General features: G+C 38.0%; 1 protein-coding gene across 2 annotated transcripts in view; it reads right to left on the minus strand.

The window, feature by feature from the left end:
• LOC149290363 (splicing regulator ARVCF-like) overlaps positions 1 to 8,126 on the minus strand; it is a 112,657-nt gene extending 104,531 nt beyond the window's left edge. For both annotated transcript variants that reach the window (XM_089489675.1, XM_089489674.1), the window contains exon 1: positions 7,911 to 8,126. In XM_089489675.1, the coding sequence (XP_089345801.1) occupies positions 7,911 to 8,126 (216 nt within the window). The remainder of the gene's footprint in view (positions 1 to 7,910) is intronic.
• Between the last annotated feature and the right edge of the window lie 15,832 nt (positions 8,127 to 23,958).

Below are 23,958 nucleotides of genomic sequence, written 5' to 3' on the forward strand. Positions count from 1 at the left end.
GAGCCTCCAGGAACCCCCTGTCCACTGATTAGAGGAACGGGAAGGGGGTGGGCCCAGGGCATCTGCCCTTTTGCAAATTGTCAGTTATATTAGTTATATTCCCTTTATAAAATGACCACGGTGTGCATAAGAGATCAACAATGAGTGACTGCCCATAAATAAGACCTTTTTCCTTTACAAAATCATCACAGATGCTAGTGCTAACCGCAAAATCTATACATCCTTTGTCTTATACTAAAAAATATAAAAATAAACCATCTTCCAAATAAACTAGTTATGGCAAACAAATTTGTCCGGGGTTCAACAGGAGGATAGAATAACGAAGACAGATTCGCTGAGAAAGAAAAGCGTTTCTGCACCTCCTTTTCTCCGCAAATCTGTCCCGAAAGACTCCCGAAAAAGGGAAGCCTCTGGGCACACCCTCTCCTCCGATTGGTGTAAGAGGTGGTGCCCTTTTGCGGACAAAGAAAGAGGACAAAAGAACAAAAAATGCAAGAAAAGACACTAAAGAGAAGGTAGGGATAGATTCAGAAAGAGCGTAAGAGAGTGAATGATAGTCCTAACAGAATGTGAATAAGTGTGTGAATGAGCATGAGAGAGTGAATGACGGTGAGTGACAATGAATTTCGTTTCAGAATGTAATAAGCCCTCAAAGGCTTGGTCCATTTGCACAAGTCTACTGTAAGATATATAACAAATGGAATAAGTACAATATTGAATATTTTACATAGAATATGTATGGCCTGATTTCAAACTGAGTAGCATGTTGCGTTGCCTTTGTCAAATCTGGACACTTGAAGAAAAAAGGGAAACCGCACGTTCATGGCATATACTTTATAGTTAATTAACCAGATGCTGAAACATCTCATGTTAGCTGAAGTGCATTTGCATAGCTGTCTAACACCCTCTATTCAAAGACCATACCCAAAAGTTTCCTGCAACATCCACTGGGCATATTAGGAGGTAAAAAAGAATTTCCCAGTTGCATTTTATGAACACAATCAGAGATAAAGGACTGGATTTACCATTGGGTGTTCCAAAATAATGCATTACATTTATACTATTTCTCTAGTGATGCATGGACATAGAAACCCAGAACTTAATGGCAGATAAGTACTATTTGGCTAATCCAGTCTTCCCATGTTTCTACCAGCTGTAAAATGCTGAAAACGACTGCAGTGTTACATAACTGAAATGAGTTTGCACAATCACGTTTAATATGGGGTTTCTTTATGGGTGCAATAAATATTCAGTGGGCTCTAGAGGTCCTCTATCTAGAAGGGAATTAAATTAAAATGCATCTCTGTCTCTTGGCTCATTCTTTAAAGGTCTATTCCCCTTTGTAAACTGGGAAAACTGCAGTCTCTTCATTTAAAACATGAGTATGATATGACCATGCTACCAGCATGATATAATAGAATAAAATGTTAATACGTGTTTGTAATATTATGCATTTTATATTTCTGCAGTTAGAAAATATGAAAATATTCAGGTTCTAGTGACTGTTTAGGTCACCATTGTTACCCAGTGACCACTTTTTCTCTGTACTAGATTTGCAGCAGTACTTATCATTTCAAAGAAAGAAACGCAGAACTGTGAGCGGATGTCACTGATGTTAAAGGATGAAAGGGAAAACATTATGGATGTCGTTATCTACAACGTAACACACAGAGGATCCATATTGTAAACAGGTAAGCGCGATGAATCAACTGCAACAAAGAAGTGACAAAGATGCAGGATGTGTCTTTGATGTATGTATTTTTTTTTTACTTAAAAAACATTGTTAAGCAGGCCTAAGATTTGTGTTAAAAATAAGAGATAGCAGAAACACGACAGGTGGATAACGTGATGTTCTAGGAAGCTAAACGAGTGAAAAATAAAACCACAGACATAATCAATGGTGTATAGTAATAGCCAATGCTGTATTACCGAGGAATCTTACGCTATTTCTCTCTGTAATTGTATGATGTATGCTATCCGGTACATACGGAAAACAACGTTTTGATAACCAAACTCTACGTTTGGATTATCCTGCATTGAAAGTTTTCACTGGGTTATAAAACTGGTTGTATGTCACCTTCAGAGTAGTATTTTGATGGCCACAGCTTTATGAGAGAGGAGGAAGGATTTGTGCATTTGTAGCGAAGACCACTAAACCTTTATGTTGGCAATCCAAAAAACGCATGCTAACGTGCGTCTGGTGGTAAATTCTGTCTGCACAGAAGTCATCCTGAACTGTGGCCATCGTAAAAGTGCCATTATTTAATCAGACTACGGCAAAAGTACGCAGCTCTGAATCTCATTTACAAGCCCTGGCTGTTCCCTGCCAGACCCATAGAGAGCCTGTGCCAGGCGCTTAAAATAAAGGTCTGATTTCAGACAGGCTCATTATACCGCGCCTGTGTCCAGAACGTAATAATCTGCCATGTCTGTGAAAAACTGTCACCTCTGGAGACAAGGGAGGTTGACTTTAAGGGCAATGGATGGCAGCAATAGCAATGAAGGCGTTAAAGATACATTCTCTACTAGCTCAGTAAAATTCTAAAATTACGATGACTGTCAACAGAAAATGTTTCTGTAGCAAAATATTTCTGAAAATGCCTTTTTTTCTAAAGAACTAAAAACATCTTATGTAACATTGTTGTTCTTAGACATTTTTTGTTAATGGCTCTATGTATTCCTATTGTAAGCCACATCATAAAATCAGCCCCACTAAAATATATATGTATATACTTTCCAGAATATAAGGCTAGTGTTTTTTTAATTTCCTATAACAGGTATACATTTTATATATTTAGATATTTTGTGTCACACCATGTGATAGATCTTTTATTGTTTAAAAATAGAGCAGGTTCTTTATTTAGGTCATCAAAATATTGAGGAACTCCCTGGTTTTAGGCCAAAGCCTGGTAATCAAATGTGATAACTAGAGCCTTTACTGTGTGTTAGGGGCGCATTTGGCTCTGCCCGTTTCCTTTCTTTATCTACCTACTCTCTACACCTTATTTAATATAATAGGGGTCAGCTACACGCAGGGGAGGGCTGCCACATTCTGGCCGAGAAGGCAATAAAACAGAGTGCCCCCCAGCCCCTTGAAACACACCCTGGTAACTCTAGCATATAGCTTTATACACTCTCACACATACATATTCACACACTTAAACATACACACTCAAGCTTACACACACACATTCACTCACTAACAGACACACCAACACACACATTTAGACATACACAAATGCTTACACACACTGACACATACAAACTCATGCCAACATATGCACTCACACTAACACACTTGTTAGCATACACTTACATTCAAACACTCACTCTATCACACAAATAACACCCTTACCTTCACCAGAGCACTTTTTCTAGAATCACATAACATTGTGTTGTGGGACTGAGTTCCTGTCTCTGGGCCGGTCCAGGGGACAATTGCCCCATGGCCACACCTCTTGTTCTGAATAGCCTGATCCATATGTTACCCCTTCTGACTCCTATGTTCACAAAGCTTTAGATCAGGACAACTTGGAAGCTCCCACATACGGTCATCGATGTATGACCATTAAAAAAACATTCTAACAAAACTGTAATGCCCTCTTCAGAATAATAGCGCCAGGTAATTCGATGAAGTTCATTTGTAATTTCTGGAATAATCATGCTTATTTATAGCTTTTTGATGCAGGGAGAAATCTGTTTGCCATTTTGGAGTCAAGAAGAAATTTCCCCATTTTTAAGACACAATGGGAAATTGTTTCAAAGTGGGTTTGTTACCTTTTGGATCAACATTGGGGTTGAATTTGATGGATTGTTTTCAACTTAAATTACTATGTTACCACAGAATAGTGTTCAGAATAACATAATGGCAGATATACTCCCAATTTTATTTCAAGTGAGCACCTGCTAACTAGAATCAATCCACAAATTTAGAATGACGAGTATTTCATTCTTTAGAATGGATATGGGTACAGAGAGGCCACAGAGACTCAAACTCTGAGCTCATCACAGAAAGCCCCAGAACTGTCAGCTTGGACACTTGCCATAGAACACTGCCAAGACCAGAGGCATCTGCACAGCAACACAAAATCTATTCTACACACACTCGGCGAACAATGAACTTATCAATATGATAACCTGATATCATTAGTGAGGCTGTTAAAGAGCTCAGCACAATAGGCTCTTAATGCTTTCCTGTTGATTAAAATCTAATCAAGGGGCACAGATTGTCAATCTTTCAAAAATACTACTCTAATTTGTATTCACTGTTACTTGCCATTAGTTCAGATCACTGAAAACTGACTACATGGAAAAGAACATAATACACATAGAAACGTTGTCACTGGAGCAGACAGAGACTATTTGCACTAATGTAATAAATCTAATAACCCAAGCAAAGTAACTAATGCCCCAGACAAGCAGCATAATACCCCAGTTTATATTGCGTGAATCCTACTGAATTAAAGGGCAGAAAACAAAAAGCTTTTAGTCAGTTATATGTACAGCCAGCTATCCGTAAAATGTTTACTCTCGCAGTGGCTGCCTCCCAACAGCAGTCATTAAGCCCTTAGTTTTAGGAGGGTTCAATCTGCACCCTAGCAGTTGGATTCGGGATTAACCCTACTGCGACCCGTACATGGAATTCGTACAATGGTCTCCTAGACAGGCTAAGGTTCCGGTACACGAAGAGGAGAGGGTTAGTATAGAAACCCTCAAAAAATCCAGAGAGCATTACTTAGGTTGGCATTGGTTAAAACAAGGCAAAGAAAAAAGGTAGTTAACTGCTTTGACAGAGCCTTGTTTTAATTTTCAGAGGCATTTATCTCCTGATTGCCAGTTCACCACAATGATTGCATATATTATTCTTAACTCTCATTATAAACTTGGATAACGAAAAAGATCAAACGGTCAAGCATCACTGGCAACACGTTTCCAGACAATATACATTTTTGACATATTTTAGGGATGTTAGAGATCCAGGCTAAAATATGTAAATCTATATGAACCTTTTCACTTTATGATGGTCTCTTTGATGGTCCATAATTTTAGGCAGTGGCAATACACTGATTTAAAACAGGTATTGCACAAGGCATTTTCCATAACAAAAACACATTTTATTTTTATACTTTTTTCATGTCCTAAGCTGTCCTATTTTAAAGGTATTCTTTTGTCCAGTATAATAGCTTGGGGCAAGGTGGGCAGCTGCCCAAGGAGCGACAACGTGAATGGCACTCTTGAGCTCTCCAAAGGCAATGCCCCGGGCCTCTTTTATGCTTAAGCTTCTGTCAGCACCAGTGACATCATCACAGGTAGCAACCTCTGAACTTGCCCCAGGCGCCAAGATCCAACTTATGGCTTTGAGGAATCCTTAACCTAATTATTATTGTTTATCGATATGTATTGATTTATAAAGTGCCACCACATTCTGCAGTGCTATTCATCAGTGCTATACATCGTTTTGGAGGTCAGGGTTTAATTTTGGAGTAGCTTATGGAGATTCACATTAGATTTTTTTCTTACATACACTGATTCTTTGTAAACTCTTATAGTTTCTGCCCCTCTCTGTCAATTTTTGAAAATAGTGTTTTTTCTGCCCACCATTTCTCTCCATCACTTTTTTTGTAAATCTAAATTTTTACCATGTTTGTTGCTTTATTGTAGGCCCTAGTACACACACTAATGTTAACAGCATGCACTTACATACACATACTTTAACATCATATAGTAACATGCACACACACTAACACTATATACTAACACACATGCTAACACCATATAATAAGACAAACTCTCTCCCAAAATATATACTTGCACATACTTACACACTCGCGCTAACACTACACCTACACACAGACACTCACTCCCTCATGCAGCTCAAAAACATCTCCCTCCTTGTCCCTTCGTACCCCTCTCTTTCTAACCTGTTTTCTTACAATCTACTACAGTGGGATCACAACATGACCCTGCTGCACTCCTCGTGCTGTGCACATGCAGCACCTGCCTCAGAGTTCACTTACAAAGTTGGAAAGTGATAGATTCTCTTTCACATTAGTAGCCAAGGAATTAGTGTATTAATTACTAGATACTAGAGCAAGGTGTTATATTGCTAACATACAAAGTATTAATATGCAGTACAGTTTGTGCTGTGAATGGTTTCTACCAAAGATATTATGTAAATATAAATATACAGTACAGTTTGGGTTGTAAATAGTGTAAAGCGAGTATATTATGGAATTAATAAAACACAAATGTTAGATTTAAAATGAATACAAAGAATTAAAGAATTTGATTTTGAAAAGTGTCAATAAGCCATACAAGGTTTATTTATTTTTATTTTAAGGTGGTGCCATAAGGACATCTCATTGCTACATACAAGGTCAGACATAAATTCTCTAGTAAACCAGGCACAGACATAGAAAATTACAGGAGGCCACTATTTAAGATAAGAAGAAACATTTCCAGCTTCAACAGTAGAAAGGAGTCTAAAGGTGCATCTTTGCATACAAGTTGAGTATTTTGAGTTTCTACAAAACACCTGTTAGGGTCCTAACTCTCTTTAGAAAGTCAATGTAATGCTTCCCCACTTATTACATTCTCATTATTAACAATTATATTAGAGTTTGGGGTGTTAGTGGGTATGACTATCTTTTCAGTAATAATGGGTGATTTAAAAAAATCTAAATTGCCAGACTTGTAACAACTATAAAGGCAAGTAGTTGCTTAGGGCCTATTTGAAATCACCCAGCTGCCCCCGAGCAGCACCTTCTTCAATCCAGGGTCAGCAGAAATTTGTTAGTAAAAAATGTTGTTTTTCTTCACCATTTGTCATATGCTAATTGCATGTATTCCCTTACAGAGCTACATATAGATTTTTTTTATTGCTATATGAAACCTATATTTTTTACATTTGTATTAGAGCATTCACAAAACATTGCCAGTGCCACAAAAAACAGAAATAATAACAGTTATGTTAAAATATACATCCCCTTGCATACCCCTACAATGCTTTTAAGACCATCTTTCCCAGTGGATTTTAATATGTAAAATGACATAATATGTAAAATCACAGCTAAATTACTGTGCATTTGGTCTTTTTAGTTTTAATTTGACAATGCAAAACACAATTTGTGGTATGTTCCATATGGTGGAGATTGAACAAGCAAGGGGGGTCTACATGGATATGATGTTCCAAACTAGATGAGAACAGATACTATGTTCTTCAATCTACAAATGCCCACTGCCCTGTTATATACCTGCTTGTCTAAAGTCAGGCATAAAGTGGGAGTTTGCTGGCAAGTCAGAGTTTCACTTCATTATGGATTATACAGGACCAACTCTGACAACCTTCTACGAATGGGTTTTAGTTTTGAGCTCTCACACTAATTTTATTATGCATTATACACAGTGGTGGGTTGTGGCCTAGGTTGACTATGCCTTATTGGGTGATCAGGCTTCCCAGTGCAGCACTGCTCTATGGGCCAATTGGGAAGAGCAGAGATCTCCCTTGTAACCACCCCATACAGACTATGGAGCAATGTGCAAAGCTGTCACAGGCTCCATAGTGAACACACTCTGTGACACACATGCAGCACGCCATGATATAACATCATATCTTAATGCTCAGCAAACAGGATGGCAGCCTCAGAGGTAAGTGGTAGGTGTTGGTCAAGTTGTGAGCAGTGACTAGCCAAGATAAGTCTCTGAATATACAAGGCCAGAAAGGCTTCTCTTGAAAGTAAAGCCAACAGGGTATGTGCTTTCATGGTGCATAGTAAAGTCAGTGAGATGAAACTGCAACTCCCCAGCAAACTCTCACTTTAGTGAAAAAACCCCTCGGTGTAATGTGTAGAATGAGACTTTAAGGGATGTGAGTGATATGATGGACAAGATCATATAAAGCAGGCCGTTACCTGCAGGACTAGTTGCTGCCACGCAGTGGCTAGAGGCTGGCCATTGCCAATGTTGCACATGCTCATTCGATCAGAGGGCACGTTGGCTCGCTCAAGTTGGAGTGAAACATTGCGGCGTTCCTCTTCTAAAGCACGGGTAAGCCTCTCAAACCGAGCTTCTTGCTCTTTTACAGAGGCCAAAATACTGGCAGCAGACCTTATGTCATAGTCATCCATAGCTGCTGTGAAAGACGTCTTCCTGGTAACTGACAGGTAAACACGGAGGTTAAGTTTGAAAGGTTAGGGGTTAAAACCAGGACACCACATAAGAAAGAAACTGTGAGAATGGAGGACTTTAAATTGTGATTTGTTTGGGTACCAAATGCCTGTTACCAATACATGACAACACAATTTATTTTAACAACAAATGTTAGACACACAATTAGTACATTATGAAGCACGAACGAATTGGTAAGAAAATACAAAATGAGCGTTTCTGTGCCTCAGTATTGGTGGGCGGCAACAGAAGGGGGGAGAACCATTCAAAATTCTTTGGAGCAACATTATAAACACTTTCTTCAAGTTCTTTTTAAATATGCAAGTACACATTTGCATAACAATGACCAATTTAACCTGTTAGCTTTTTTAAATAAATTGTCTTTATTTTCTTTCCCTAGGTTATATAGAAATGATAAAACGGCAGCTATCAATACAAAAAAAGCACGCGTACATGTTTGCATTAAAAAACCACAGACACGCTAAAGGGATATCTCTTGGGGAAATATGCCCATAAGGAGCAAATAAGCTTATATTGAACATTACATTTTCATGCATAATTCCAAAATCATTTTCATTGTGCAAATAACAATGTAAAGTTAAAGAACATAAAAATAATAGGGGTTTTTAAGCACTTTCTATTTGTTTGACATCATCAGGGTGATCTCTCAATCTCTGCAATGTAGCTGAAACGCTTGAGAGATTGTGATCCACTAGCACGAAATGAGCACGTATATGCTGGCACTTTTCTATCAAAGAACTAATAAGGAGTAAAACATTAAGATGAAGATGCAAAAGGTGCAATAAAATAACTGAGAACAAGATAGCATCTTGGTATTTGCATGCGTGGTATTTGGAGGGGGGGTTATGTGGAAGCTGACACGCACATACACACCCAGTAGTCATACAAATGAATGGCCTCCGTATGAATTAACAAAAGACACCCAAGACCTTTTCTCCAGAACATGTAATAGTGGATTTGCTGGATTTTCCACAAGCATTGTAAGTATTTGAAAGATTTTCAGGCTGGAGCTTGCAGTAACAAGCCTACCATGATATGAATGGGGAGATGTCAACATGATACAGACAACACAAAAACACAAAAAACAAGTTCTGTATTTCAAAATATGAATAACAATTTCCAGTGCGTGCTACAGAACATCTCCGTAGGATACAAAATTAAGCAATATCACATGCCCAATGCTTTAAACACATTAAAGCATTAGTGAGGACAGCAAATCTCAATAGCTAATGAAACAATTGACAGTTATATCTTGTAGGGACATGGATACAGCCGAAGAGAACATAGAATCAGAAGTACAGAAAGTAGACAGATTCTGACAAGTGATATAGTAAACGCATGCAGAAGAAGAAAAAAGCAATACACACCTAGCGAAATACTAGGGTCTTTTAGAGATGCGCGGACATCACCCACTAGGACTAGTAAGGTTTACAGAAAGAACACCGGCCGCCTGAAGCAGAATCAGCTACAACGGAGAGAGGAAGGACAAGAAAGGTTAGTCAGTAAAATTACAGCCTTCTTTCTGATGCCTGGGTATTCACCTCTTATATTTCAAATGTTACCTGTGATTTTGTTTTTTTTTTAATAAAAAGCTTGCTATTACGATATATATATATATATATATATATATATATACAGATATATATATATATATATATACATATACACAGTATATTTATTATCAAAAATATTTATAGTTTACATTTATTGTTTGAAGAAAGCAATTGTATGTCTAGGGGAAAAAATTGTGAAACTTAAAAATATATGTTCTCCTGGAGTACTACTAATTTTAATCGTGAATGGTCTGTGGTTACCCCCAAACATCGTCACCATGCAATGCACATCATCCTGCCTTTAGAAAAAGGCCCATAAACCGCGTTTCATAATAAATGTGTTCCCTTCAACAAAAAACAATACCATACATTTTTTGGTTCACTGAAGAAAAATAAATGACATTAGAAGGGTTAACACATTACGCTAAATGAGCATATGGTAGTAAGGGAATCACTGGTATAAGGGAGGTAGATGTATATCCCTGCTTACTAATGCACCAGAGGAAAGTCAATGCTTAATGCATGAACATCATTATTATTTAAAAAAGAATCCTTTTTGTTAAGGTGACATTGTTTAGAAACTTTACACATATAGGTGGTTATGTATCACAAATGAGTCTAGAGCTAAGACTGAAAAGCTGTGTTATCACCAAATCAACCATTGGACTAGTCCAGTCAGCAGGAACATTCTATTGGTTGCTATGGTAATAAGACTGTTTTCAAAAGTTTGCAACAAAATCCATTATTTTTACATAACCCCCATACTGTTTCAAAGCCGAAAACATTACCAACCTGGAAGAAATTCATATACTGCATGACCCATGTAATGAATTCTCATACTCAAACATCTAACAAAAAGACTGATTGTCTAAATGATTTCATTAATAGGATGCCAAAAGACTGGGGAAAAAATGAAACAATCAAAAACATCATACTGACATTCAGTAAAGGCCTTGAACAGAAAAATCCCAGCTTACACCCAAAGCCAGGAAAAATCAGAACTACAAAGCATGTGATGAGTTCAATGTCTCCCACTGCAGATGTAAAGCGACAGAGTCGAGAGTATAATGCTTTAACCTCATTTCTGATGTGAGGTTTGTTTTGTAGACAGAGAACCAGAAACCATTTTCTGAAGAAAACACAGATCAAGAAAATGTTATGTGAAGTCATAATTCTTTAGGCTACATTAGTGACATGTAACACTTCTCATCTGAAATCTCTTTTGTAACACTGCTGAAAAATGTTCTGAGGATGCTGCCAATGCTCACCACTTACATATTAAGAGAATGGCTACTCAAGTATGTATTGCATTCAGAGACTGACTGGGGAAGTGTAAACAGCCCTGGCGTGTTTTGAAACCAGTGGTCACCAAAAGACATATGTGCGGTCATCTGCAGTATACACAGTGCAGTCACACACAGTGCAGTCACAGGTATCCAGCCAGTAGTCACACACTACTGGATCCAATCTGCCATTGGATCAGTAGTATCAGCAAGTGTTTTGCCCCTATCGGCCACTGTTAATGTGCTAGATGCCAGGTCCAGGCCTGTGCCTCTTTTTTCCTGTCCGAAATGAAAATAAAACCTTTTGTTCTTACTGGGTGCTCCATCTGCTGCATTATAGACTTTTTATTGCAATGGATTTGCTCTTGGTTATAGATTACACCCCCAGGACTGGTGGTTTCTGTCTGTTGTATACGCTCATAATACCATTACTCCCATTAATGCCGACCACTGACTCCTGAGGAATCTTACAATCTGATATGTAACATTGTCACTGTACAGACCAACAAATCGAGACCTGACAAAAGGTGCAGGGATCTGGCAGGAAAAACTACAAAGACCTTCCAAGAAATGACTGATTATAAGAACAGATTTATCCTATTAACAGAACTTAAGGAAGCTTTCTAAACACCCACCAGCAGCATCAGAATGTTATTATGGGCCCACTTGCTTTGAATTCTTTAGTTTTACTTGTGGAAACGCAGAAGTCCGTAACATCTTCCATGTCTGCTTGCTTGCATGTCTCCAGTAGACTTGTGGTAATCAGGGTGGACATATTCCACTGTCTAAGCCTTATGTATGAAAACCAAAGAAATAAGAATTACCTAGTTTTGATTGACTGTTCAATAAAGACCCGTTCTCCACATTTTCTGCCAAACTCACTGAAGAAAAAAAAATTGAGAATAAAGCAAAAGATTTTTATAAATCACAGGCCTGGAGGGCAGTGGACTGCCTGTCACAGCTCTGCTTGAACAAGCTCTAATCCGACCCTACAGCAACAATCCTACCAATGGCCAGTGATGGGAAATATGCATTTCACAAGACGGAAATTTCAATATTGTTCCAAAGGCCCTGGCTGAAAGATGCAGGTGTCAAAAGAAACAGCCTGTCTTTTCCTTCGCTTTGTCATATTTCCTTCTACTTTTTTTTTAAACTTGCTGTTGCATGGCACAAGGACCTTTCTAAAGTTTTGCCGAAGTTGACAGAGAGGGTACGAAAATGCACACATGAAATCAGTGATTACTTTAGAAACATTCCTCAGCCATCTTTGAAAACTATTTCTTCAGCACCTGATTGTGTGTAATTTGCTTCATGAATTTCTCATGCCACTCATGGTCTACAGGAATAGCTTTGAAATGATACAAAGCTATGGGCGCTTCAGGTAGCTCCGAATGTAAGTTTCAATCAGAATATTAACCATGTGTTCAATCTGTTCAGAATTTGTAGAATTTGTTCCAAGATTTCCTTTCCCCCCAATGTTCCACTGTAGACTTTGTAAGGAATAATGAATAATCAAGTCATCTTTAATTTTAATGAAGCCCTTGCCAATCATCTGTTGATGGGCCCAATACATATATTGCGTATACATGGAATACTCACATGAATGTATAATTATATGTATACAGTATATTTGTGTGTCCATATGCAAAGTGTTTTTTGGTTCTAAAATATACAAGACACAAAACTTACCATACTCAGACTAATGCTTTCTCAACCACAGAAAACAGTTGTTATATAACTTTAAATATATTAAGAGGTATTTTAGTTATTAAGAAATTAATACACTTCAACAATTATTGCGACCATCCCAAAAACAATATTTTCATCACTAACAATGACAACCCAGGAATACCACATTAATAAAATGTATACTGCAAAAGGGACATTCCACAAACTAGGTAATCGATGTCATGCTTGACACAGACCCTGGCAGAAGAAGCACTAACCACAAGCTCCGTAAGAAGCGACCACGAAACAAACCACTTGAAGCAATGAAGGGGATGATTAATTCTTTGCAGTTTCTCTAAACCTCTAAAGTTTTAATCCTGGTCACTGAAAGACAACTAATAAGGAAATGGGCAGCTGTGTTTCGACCCCTGAAGATACTTGGGCCATGGCCAGTTTTTTGCAGAGATGCTGCTTTTTTACTTTTGCTTACATATATTTCATACATTCTCACCAAGCAGCTTGGATCAGAACTAACAATTGGGATACTAACATGCAAGCTCTCTCCACCTAATGTATCGGTTTGTCTTAGTCTGTCAATTCTAGTCTTGTCACATACCCCTTGAATATATGTATTGTCTGAAGTGCTGCTTAAATTCTTTGCGCTATATAAATAAAAGATAATAATAATGATATCTCTTAACCCCTTAAGGACAATGGGCGGTCCCTAAACCCATTGAAAACAATGAAGGAATGGTGCCAGTCAATCCGGCAGAGTGCCTTTAATAGAAAAAACCTGCAACGCATAAGTAGACTTATAGGACATCAATGTTTGGAACTTAATGCCATGGTGCACCTTTAAAGCTACCAGTTTCATATAAGTTATAGTTATGTATGTTTGTTCGTCTCTATATCCCTTCACAAAAGATAGTGGAATCAAACATAGGGGAGTCAGGCTATGTGGATTCAATGGGAAAGAGGACACTATTGTTTGTGTGGCAAGGGACCTATGCAAGGGACCATGCTAAGAACTGGAGATATATGTTGGGGTTTTAAATTCCTTTTTTAATATGGAAAAGCATATAGCATAGATGCACACCAAAGTACGCTATCAATAGCATAAAAAGGAACCAATGCCATGGTAGCTTCTCACTAGCCTTGGATCAAGAGACCTCGATGAGTTTATGACTAATGAAATAGCATTCACTCAACTTTGATATGCATTGGTTAGCTGTAAGAAATAAAATTAAGGAACCATACCTACCTTTAGAAGTAACTGCAGCTCCAGAGCTACAGTGCACAACCTCTGTTATCTGCTATTGGCACCAGTCATCATATGGATTAATGTGAATATGATGGCTATGCCCTAAGTGTTTTGGGTTGTTTCTTGTCTGTTAATCTTTGATGTTTACCCCACTGAACAAACAAAAAGTATTTTATTCATATTGTTAATATTTGTTTCAGGCTTACTTACTGTTCTTTTGATAAGTGTGTTAATATGTTAATGTCATCTAAACTGGCATTTATGGTTTGGTTTGTAATATCAAAAAAGTGTAATGTGTTAAATATATTTCTTCAAACCATCCCTTGCTGTGCCATTATTTCTGTTTTTGATCCGCAGAGGATGCTTGAGCAGGATTCCCTGGGGAGAAGATGATTGGGATGTACCAAAGGTACAATCAGTAGAATGTTAACAGCTCCAAATGCGTTATTTTAGGATAAAATATAGAGATTTCTGTTTGTGAGTGTCCTGTGTTGCTAATCCCTGCGCCACTTGAATAAGACCTATGCAAGTCTTTAAGAGTGCCCTTCAAAAGAGTGGCATTTCCAACTTTAATTGCTTTTTACCTGTATTCTAGAGAAACCAGGGAATACAAGAGGGGCATTTTATTTAGAATTAAGAGTTTTAATAAGCCAGTAGAGAAGCAATTAGCTGTTAACAATCAATAATGCCACCAGATTTCTTCTTTGAATACTGTATGACCATTATATCTCCATCACTGCCATGGCCAATAATTTTACAAATTAGCCAAACAGAATGAGATATTTTAAGTATCCTGTGCCTTGCTAGGAGCCTAGCACTAGCCAAGAGGCTAAAACAAGTGCTACAAGCTGTATTGACATGGGTTACTAGGCACTTACTAGGCAAAATAAACCCACACAGCATAGATTATCTGTATTTTCTTTGACATGTCTAAAAGTCTATTTTTTCCTACATGAATTGCATGTATAAACAATGTGAATAAAGAAAAATACAACAGACTGGTTGGCAGATGTATGGGGCTGACTTGGTGAACTCAAATGAGGTGAAGAACTTCAAAATGATTTGGCTCACGTACAGAAGAGCACTGTTGATTTATACAGTCAAGAGAGGGAAAGGCAGGACAATCAAGTCAGAGAGAACGTTTAAAGTAAAGAAGAATGATGTGCACGATGGACAGCCAAATTATCATTGGATCCAGTGTTTAGCTGGGACTCAGTCAAAGCTAACCATGCTAAGCACAGTGCAAGACTGGCACACAATAAATCCTGCACAAGAAAAACAGTAAATCTGTCTAGGAGGGACTGTGCCAGCTCTGAGAACCATGTATTAGCAGAGTTCTCTATTGCTGTGGATCAGCCACTTCCCTAACTTTCAAAAGTTACTCTTTCTGAAAACATCTCTGTCCATACTCCTTATGATATCTTAATTTTCCATTCCTATGCATGTAATATGTAGTGGCAGATCCATTAATGTGTCCATGCAGGTTTATGTACAGCAGGCGAATGCCAGCCTGACTTAGTCTCATTCTCCAAATCTACTTCAGACTTGAGGCTTTCCAATCTCTTCTGGCCTGTTTATTTTAACTATTGCCATTTGAAATTAAGCTACAACAAAGTAAAAATTTAATGTTGATCCAAAGTACAAGACTGAGAACCATGTCCCATTTAAAGACATCTGTTGTTACAATCTCTCATCCATCTTTATTATATACAAAACTAAGCACTCTGAATTTTTCCTATTCTTATACACAACAGTTATACAGCATTTTTTAATACAACCTTCTTTACCACTTCTACAATGGGCATTAGGAAAGAAAACAAACTTATTATGAGAAAAAGATACTTCGTCATGATTGTTCCATTCAGTCAACGTAGAAGCTACTCAGCCTTCCCCTTCCTTTGAAGTGTTTCTGCATGAAATGGTCAACAGAACACCCTGACCACTCAGTTTACTGTAATGGCATGTAAGACTTTTAAGTAGGCTGGCAGGCTAGCAGCCCAGTGGATTTGATGAAAAAAAACCAATAAGATATGCACAGATAATAATAATTTCAAAAATTGTAGCTAGAGATGCACAGGGGAAGTGGAGTAACCCACAGTAGCCCATGAATGTACAAAGATAATGTCCAGCACACTCCAAAATATTTATTAAAGTTTTTATTTAACACAGCTTATATGCTGCTCTGATGAAGACCCATATTTGCCTAAGAGTCAAAACGTTAGGTATATAATTTGGGCTTGCACATGTAAACTTTGATAAAATATGAATTCTTTATTTTGGACATTGCCTTTCTTTGTCAGGGGAACTAATGATCTTGGTGGCAATATTTATAGTATATGTGTTTTTTTGTGGTTTACTATACATTTTAATAGGTTATTTTCATCAGCTATGCAGTTATATATATATATATATATATATATGTATATATATATATTGTGGTAAAGTGTATGGGAGAGTGGTTGATGGGATATATGTCTCACCTGGTTACCTCAGCCAGGCCTGGTAGCAAACCCAGGTGCTCTCAGGTGAGGCTTCCTAAGCTCGTTACTGGGGAGGAGGCCTTAAAAGAAAGGGCTGTTAGGTTTTCAGAGGGAGGGAGACACTGAATGAAGGAGCAGCTACAGCCAGCACTGCAGCCCACCAGGTATGAAGCTTTACCCCATACAAAACTGGTTACTTTGCTTTGCGTCAGACCTTAGGCTGCTAGAGAGGTATCCTGCTGTTTAGTTAGAGCCGGACAGGCTTATAGTTTGTTTAATTACAAGGTGCTCTGTGATTACAACATCTAAATAAACACGCTTTTACGTTGGAAACCTGTGTGAAACTGTCATTGCCGCCCCATGGGTGAGCTGTCCCCTACAATATATATATATATATCCTAGTAGTGTAATAAATCAATTATGTGTGGAACAGCATCAGGACCAGGCCCGAACTGGCTATCTAGCTCATCGGGCAAATGCCCAGTGGACACTGGCCAATAGCACCCTATAATTACCTTTATTGTTTCAGCGGTGGCAGATTGGGTACTGCACCATGCGCACATAGACCGATCAGCCTAATATTGTGTAGGTCCCCCTTTTGCCGCTAAAACAGCCCTGACCAGTCAAAGCATAGGCTCCACTAGACCTCTGCATGTGTGCTGTGGTATCTGGCACCAAGTTGTTAGCACCAGATCGTTTAAGTCCTGTAAATTGCGAGGTCAGGCCACCATGGATCGCCCTTGTTTGTCCAGCACATCCCACAGATGCTCGATTTGGTTTGAGATCTGGGGAATTTGGAGGCCAAGTCAACACGTTTAACTTTTGTTGTGTTGCTCAAACCATTCCTGGACAATTTTTGGTTTGTGGCAGGGTGCATTATCCTGCTGAAAGAGGGCAATGCCATCAGGGAATACAATGTCCATGAAAGAATGTACATGGTACGTGTCAAAGTAACATCCACATGAAATGGCAAATCCAAGGTTTTCCAGGAGAATATTGCCCAAAGCATCAAACTGCCTCCTCCGGCTTCGCTTCTTCCCATCCATGTAATGTGAAAGAAAACATGATTCATTGGACCAGGCCACCTTCTTCCATTGCTCCGTGGTCTTGGTCATGTGCCCATTGTAGGCACTTTTGGGCACCCTGACTGGCCTGCGGCTACACAGCCCCATACACGACAAACTGCGATGCACTGTGTGTTCTGACACGCTTCTATCAGAAACAGCATTAGCTTTTTCGGCAATTTGCGCTACAGTAGCTCGTCTGCTGGATTTGACCACATGGTGTCTTGCCCCCTATGTGCATCAATGAGCCTTGGCTGCCCGTTCACCACTTTTCCTTCCTTGTACTACTTTTGATAGGTACTGACCACTGCAGACGGGGAACACCCCACAAGAGCTGCCGTTTTGGAGATGCTCTGAACCGGTCGTCCAGCCCTCACAATTTGGCCCTTGTCAAAGATCCTTATGTTTGCCCCTTTTCCTACTTCTAACACATCAACTTTGACAAGATTATCAGTGTTATTCACTAACCTGTCAGTGGCCATAATGTTATGGCTGATTAAAGTATATTATTTAGCAGCTGATGCTATCATGCCCTGGTTAGAACTAAATGCCACCATGATGCTTCATCATGGAGTATTTTGCACATATACTAATGCATTAAAACCGACACACATATTGTCTTGGTATTAGTGTTAGAAAGTTATCATGTATGCTAAATGAATGCTACTCACATCGTGTTGAATGTCAGTGCTATTAAGCATGTGCAAAAAAAAGACTGCTTTCAGTAGAGACAGGCACAAGGAGATGTAACAGAGACACGTCTCATTTATTAATTCCAAGAGCAAAAGAATACATGTACCGATTTGCATGCAGAAAATTCCATATGGAGACCATCCAGAACCTGGCAAATGAGAGAAGTGCCTTCCAGAGATCCCCCAACTCCACATAGGAGGTTTGTCTCTTGAAGCGAAAGGAATCTTTACTGCCTTCAGATCTGCTCTTACTCATCCTTCTATGAGAAGGCCAGGTATCTGGTTCTTACTCACACTGGCCCACCCAGTTCTAATATTACGTTGTTAGTGTCATAGCAAAGCTCTCTGTCTAAACTTGTCTCCTACAAATTATATTTTATGTGAAATTACACCTAAAATCAATTTAAAATCATTATGCCTAAAAATGTATGCAGCTGCATCCCTTAAATAAGATCCCAGGTTATAAACCTTATAAAGTTTTCTCTGACTGTACTGGAACTGGATCTCATGTAGTAGTTTCTAGATTTGATCATTTTGTGGTGATAGCATATATCATGCACATATCCAGTTCTTAAAATAAGAAAATACCCTCATGCCTATTTTTTCTACAAATCCCAAACAAACATCTCACACTAGCAAATTTTTCCCATGGCCAATTCCCTTTAAGTCACAGAACTCCATTGCTTCATCTGTTTATGAACAATCCCCAAATCACCCAAAATAATTTTTGTGTTGCACATAAGAAATATAGTTGCAAAATGTGTTTTTATTATAATATTGTAACTCAAATCTTATCAGTCTACTGGTGAAATTGTAGCTCCGTAGTAAAACCATGTTACAGTAATATAGTAGATACGTTTGAAAGAACTTTGTAAGGAACGAGATCTAAAAACAAGTAATTTGTGAGTATCAAGCAATTACAATTTAGTTTTCTATACTAAGCTATAAACTACTATTTGTAATATAGGTGTACAGTTGCAGTTGAAACCAAAATATAATCTAATCAATAATATATAATGTTATGTATATAATAACCTAGTTATTTGTTAACAATTCTCACTTTTTAAAGTGCAGAAATAGCAGCTTTTTCACCGTATAATAACAGAAATGGATTTAGACGAAAACTTTCCTGCAAAAATACTTTCTGTATTATATAATGGGGATATTATGTACTTTGGGGACCTAGTTAATTTAATCAAATATTTATCACATATTTGCCACAACACAGCAATGAAGACCTTATCACTGCCATAAATAACACAAACACAATTTTCCGTCTCGAGGCACTCTTAGCAAATGTCATATAAATTATTACTCAGATTATATCCTGCACCAAAATGTTTGTCAGCAAATTTCAAAAATACAGAGCTCCCCAGATATAAATACATTCTAGAACCAGTCCTTCAAAGCTGCAAAAAACAAATTCAACATATTTTATTTACAGCAACCCAAGCCTTAGCGAGTTGTGGCATCATGCAGTGGTCAGATGATAAGTGATTTTTCTTGCTGTGGATAAACCACAAAAAGGGGAAGGATCACAGATGAACGTATGAAGCAAAAATGTACTGTAACTAATATAAAATGTTTTTCATACACTGACTACTAGGCACAATTTTATTTTTACTTGAATTTTAGGGTTTTGAGGGATTTTGGAAACCAGGCTATGAATGAATAATTTACCCGTCCAAACAACTTGTCTTTTAAGAGGTAATCATTTTCTCTGCTACGATACCATTTATTGTAGGCAGTGACGTACTTGAGGTACAGACCCTAGGCATCTGTAGGGGCCAGTCATACTGTGCACTGCTCAGTGGTCTTTAAGATAAGGACTTATGGAAAGTCACATCAGCTGGTCAAAGAAATAGAAAGTTTATGAAAAAGTTGGAAAGGGTTGTAGGTAATGACAATTTTCAACTTCTCCCGGACCTTTTTATCCATGAGCAGCACGCACCGTTAACAAAGTATACTGTAGAGGTTTGAGCCAATGGAGGTACATACTTCACTCCATCATGCTCTTCCATTTGTGGCTGGTCAGAAAGAGATGTCTGATTTCCCTAACTGTCCTGCAATGTAGTCTGCCATCTAGTGGCAGTTTGGTCCAGTGTATTGTGAGCAAACAGCTTGGTGCAAAACCCTGACTGCAGCCTCAGGATGCCAACTCCCAATGCTTTCCTCTGTGAACAACACATGCTTATATATGTCAGTATTTGAAACACTCCAGGAAAGTTCTGCATGGATCAAAGCCCTGACAAACAAAAACAAAGTAACAAACCAAATTATTTCCTGGCATTATATAAAACTGCTCACATACATAATTCTGAAATGCTCCTCATTCGTTAGCATGCCATGAATAATACAGATTGTTTTACAAAGCATGCTCCTAATACAGCAGGTCAGAATCTGGTATTATTGGGAAACATAAAACCAAACTACCTAGAAATATAATTAAGGATAAATACATTTATATGAATCCAATTTTAAAGCAGAAAGTATATAGGGAATACATTTACTTCACCCTTGAAATAACTCCATAACAAGTCCTGTCATTCAGAGCTGCCATACACAGTCAAAGTGTCCTCTGCTGACTATGTAAGGTCAGGCTGTCCATCTACAGACCTACTTTCATGACCGCAGTGTACCTCAGTGGATCTCTTACAAAACCACTAGACATAACCATGTGTTTTTCAATTATCCTATTTACATACAATGATAGCTTACCAATAATAGATGTCTGTAACATATTCAATGTTACTTGCTTTACAGACTACTACTAATCTAAATCTTGGTCTCTCTGTCTTCTAAATAAAGCCATTATTAACTACATTGATTTTCATCTTCAAATGTTTGTTTTGGGTGAAGGACAGAGTCTCCATAGAGGTGTATATTATGATGAGAGATTCCAACAGAAAAACTTGGATCAGGCTTCCTATGTCAGCTCTGCGCACTTATTTTTGTATTTCAAACATTTTCTCTCGCTGTTCTTTTCTTTCAGCAACCCAGAGCAGTCTGATGAGGGTGCAGAGGTGTGTGTCCTTGCACTCCTGTTCACGCTCCAATGTGCTCAGATTGCAGGGAGACCCACAGGTGATGCACCTTGCGGCTTCACAGACCCTGCTGGTTTCCCTCACTGCTAACAAAGCCAGGCAACCACTGCTGACATAATTTCAGGCATTTCTAACAGTGGTAACTTTCAGTGTTTGTTATATTTAATCTGTCAGTTTAGGAATTTTGTGTACCAGCAGAAACACGATGTGTCAAATTTGTCATGTGTTCCTAAGGAATAGAATTCCATTAAGGTCCTAGCATTGTTAGGGGGTGAAAAAGATGGATTACACTACATTAAGGAAACAAAACATGGATTTAATCAAGAGTATCTCGGAAGAAACACTTTTAGTATCTGTAAAAGCTAAGCAGAAACAGCGCCATAATAACATGTATTAACAATCCACTTAACTACTCCAAACTACTGGAATTCCATTAACAGAAAAGGACATTACCTAGCTTCTGTCCTTCGGACATCTCCGGACCAATTCCTAACCCCAGTTAGTTGTGATGGAATTTTTTTATGCGTTCCTGCAAACTTTGTATTGAGCTGTTACAAAGACCCTTTCATGTATTAATCCTTCAAACAGCCCAATATCAAGATCACAATTTATCAGCTGCAATACCCAAATGGTACCTCATAGACAGCGGTGGTTGGTTCTACCATATAAAAAATTAATTAGGTGGTTTCAGGTCACTTAGAAGGTAGAAGTAAAGACATATGCAAATGTGACACCGATTATTCATACAAATAACTGTATTTTCTTGAAAATGTATTAGAAATATTGTGTTCCACATTTATGCAGAAGTGTTTTTTTATTGCTTCTAATCAGATATAAATGAGGCAATTATAAATTTTATCACCACAAAAACTTAGCTTCCTCCTCATAGAAATTTTAACTTTTAAATATCCATAATCCTAGCTTTCCATAATTATGTCACCTAAAATCAAGGGGGCTTCTTCTTTGCAACAGTGATGCAGTGCATTGTTTTAAGTTAACCCTTGGAAAACACTACAGTCAAAATCTGTTTAGGTTGCATTTCTATAAAGGAAGCTCAAGACAACTGATGTATTTATGGGGGTCACTGACCTATGCCTGGCTTGAGGAAGTGCCCCTAGACCTACCATGCCAAAAGGTCTGCATAGTGTTTTCTGTCCACCTTCTTGGGGGTTGGTGGAGAGTGCCAGGATATATCTTGATGCATCACGCTAGTTAACACTGCAGAGCTATTATGGTGGTACACACAGACCTCCGCAGTATAACAGAGCTGAATTCATGGGGAGATTTTGAACCTCCCCAATGGACCATAGAAAGTTGCTGTGCCCTATACACACCGATCACCCAACACGTTGATTGGCTTCTAGTAAAGTGGTCTAGATGCTGCTGCACCCAGTACCTCCCATCCTAAGCCTAGTTGGCCTGGGACACAATATGGGCTTACATTTTTCTGACTCTACTGTTTATACTTCCGGACAAAATGTTATCAATCCTTCAGGTCCTAGAAATTGTTATAAAACTGTATTATACCTTTTTGTCTGCTATAGCCTCTAAACCACCAAAGAGTTACATTTTAGAGAGATCATGCTATGTAACAACCTGCTTGGTTAGCTCTTTACTTTCAGTTGAGTGTCCAATGTGTCAGTGGCCAATGTTTCTGGCACCTTGAAATTCTCACACTAAAACATTAAACAGTAATATCAAACTTATATCAGATCTTCCTATGTGCCTAAAGAACTGCTAAATAATTGATACCGGTATATTGAAAAATCTTGAGAAAATATAGATTCCAAGCACAGTCACACTGAGATGTCTATTCTGGAGATACACATACAAATACTATTTCTATTTATGAGGTTACGGAGTGGTATACAGTGTTATGGAATTACTAACAAGTAATCATGCATGATGGAGTGAATTGAAGTGGGGAGAAGGAAATAGTTATTGGAGTGATTTGGGCTTTACGTTCCTTCCCCTGGAAATATTTCTGCGCCTAGCCTAAAAAAATCTAAAAATGTAATATTTTATGAAAACGGAGAACTGAAACAGAATACTACAGAGCACTAATTAGGATATGTTTAATGCTATGCCATGTACTTATGAAACATTCCCTTTATATAGTGATTCACTGCACTTTGTATGTATAGTGTTGAATTTTTATTTATAGAGCGCCTGCAATGTCCCCAGACAGAAGCTAAGCAGGTAGCTTATGGTTTTGCCATTGAATATATTATGAAACAACTGCACATTTTTTCACACAGCTACTGCTATTTAAAGTACATATTTCACATGTATTAAGAAAAAAAAACAACAAGAAAATGATTTTAAAAGGCATTTTAACTGACTACCCCACCTAACACAGTATGCTGATAACTATCTTGCTGATGAAAAAAAACATCCAAATAGTGGTCCTATTCTAATACCAAGTTGTGCACCTCTTATTACTGTGCTGTTATTACCCAGGTTGAATGTTGTCAACCCTACCCTGTCCACATATGATGTCATACTCCAGCATTCTGTTTATCTCAGAAATCTGGCGAGATCACAATAGTACAGGAAAGAGAGAGCTCCATTCTAGGGTTCACAAAGCAAAAAAAAAAAACACAACAGCAGTGCTTGAGAAAAATATTCTACTTATTGTAATAATAATACTAAGTACAATATAGTAATAATCAAAATACAATTTGTTTTTTGTTTCTAAAAGTACCAGTCTACAAAAGATAAACAGA

This window comes from Sceloporus occidentalis, unplaced genomic scaffold (assembly GCF_023333645.1).
Source record: "Sceloporus occidentalis isolate IW3139 unplaced genomic scaffold, rSceOcc1.0.p SCAF_40, whole genome shotgun sequence".
In the NCBI taxonomy this organism is placed as follows: Eukaryota; Metazoa; Chordata; class Lepidosauria; order Squamata; family Phrynosomatidae; genus Sceloporus; species Sceloporus occidentalis.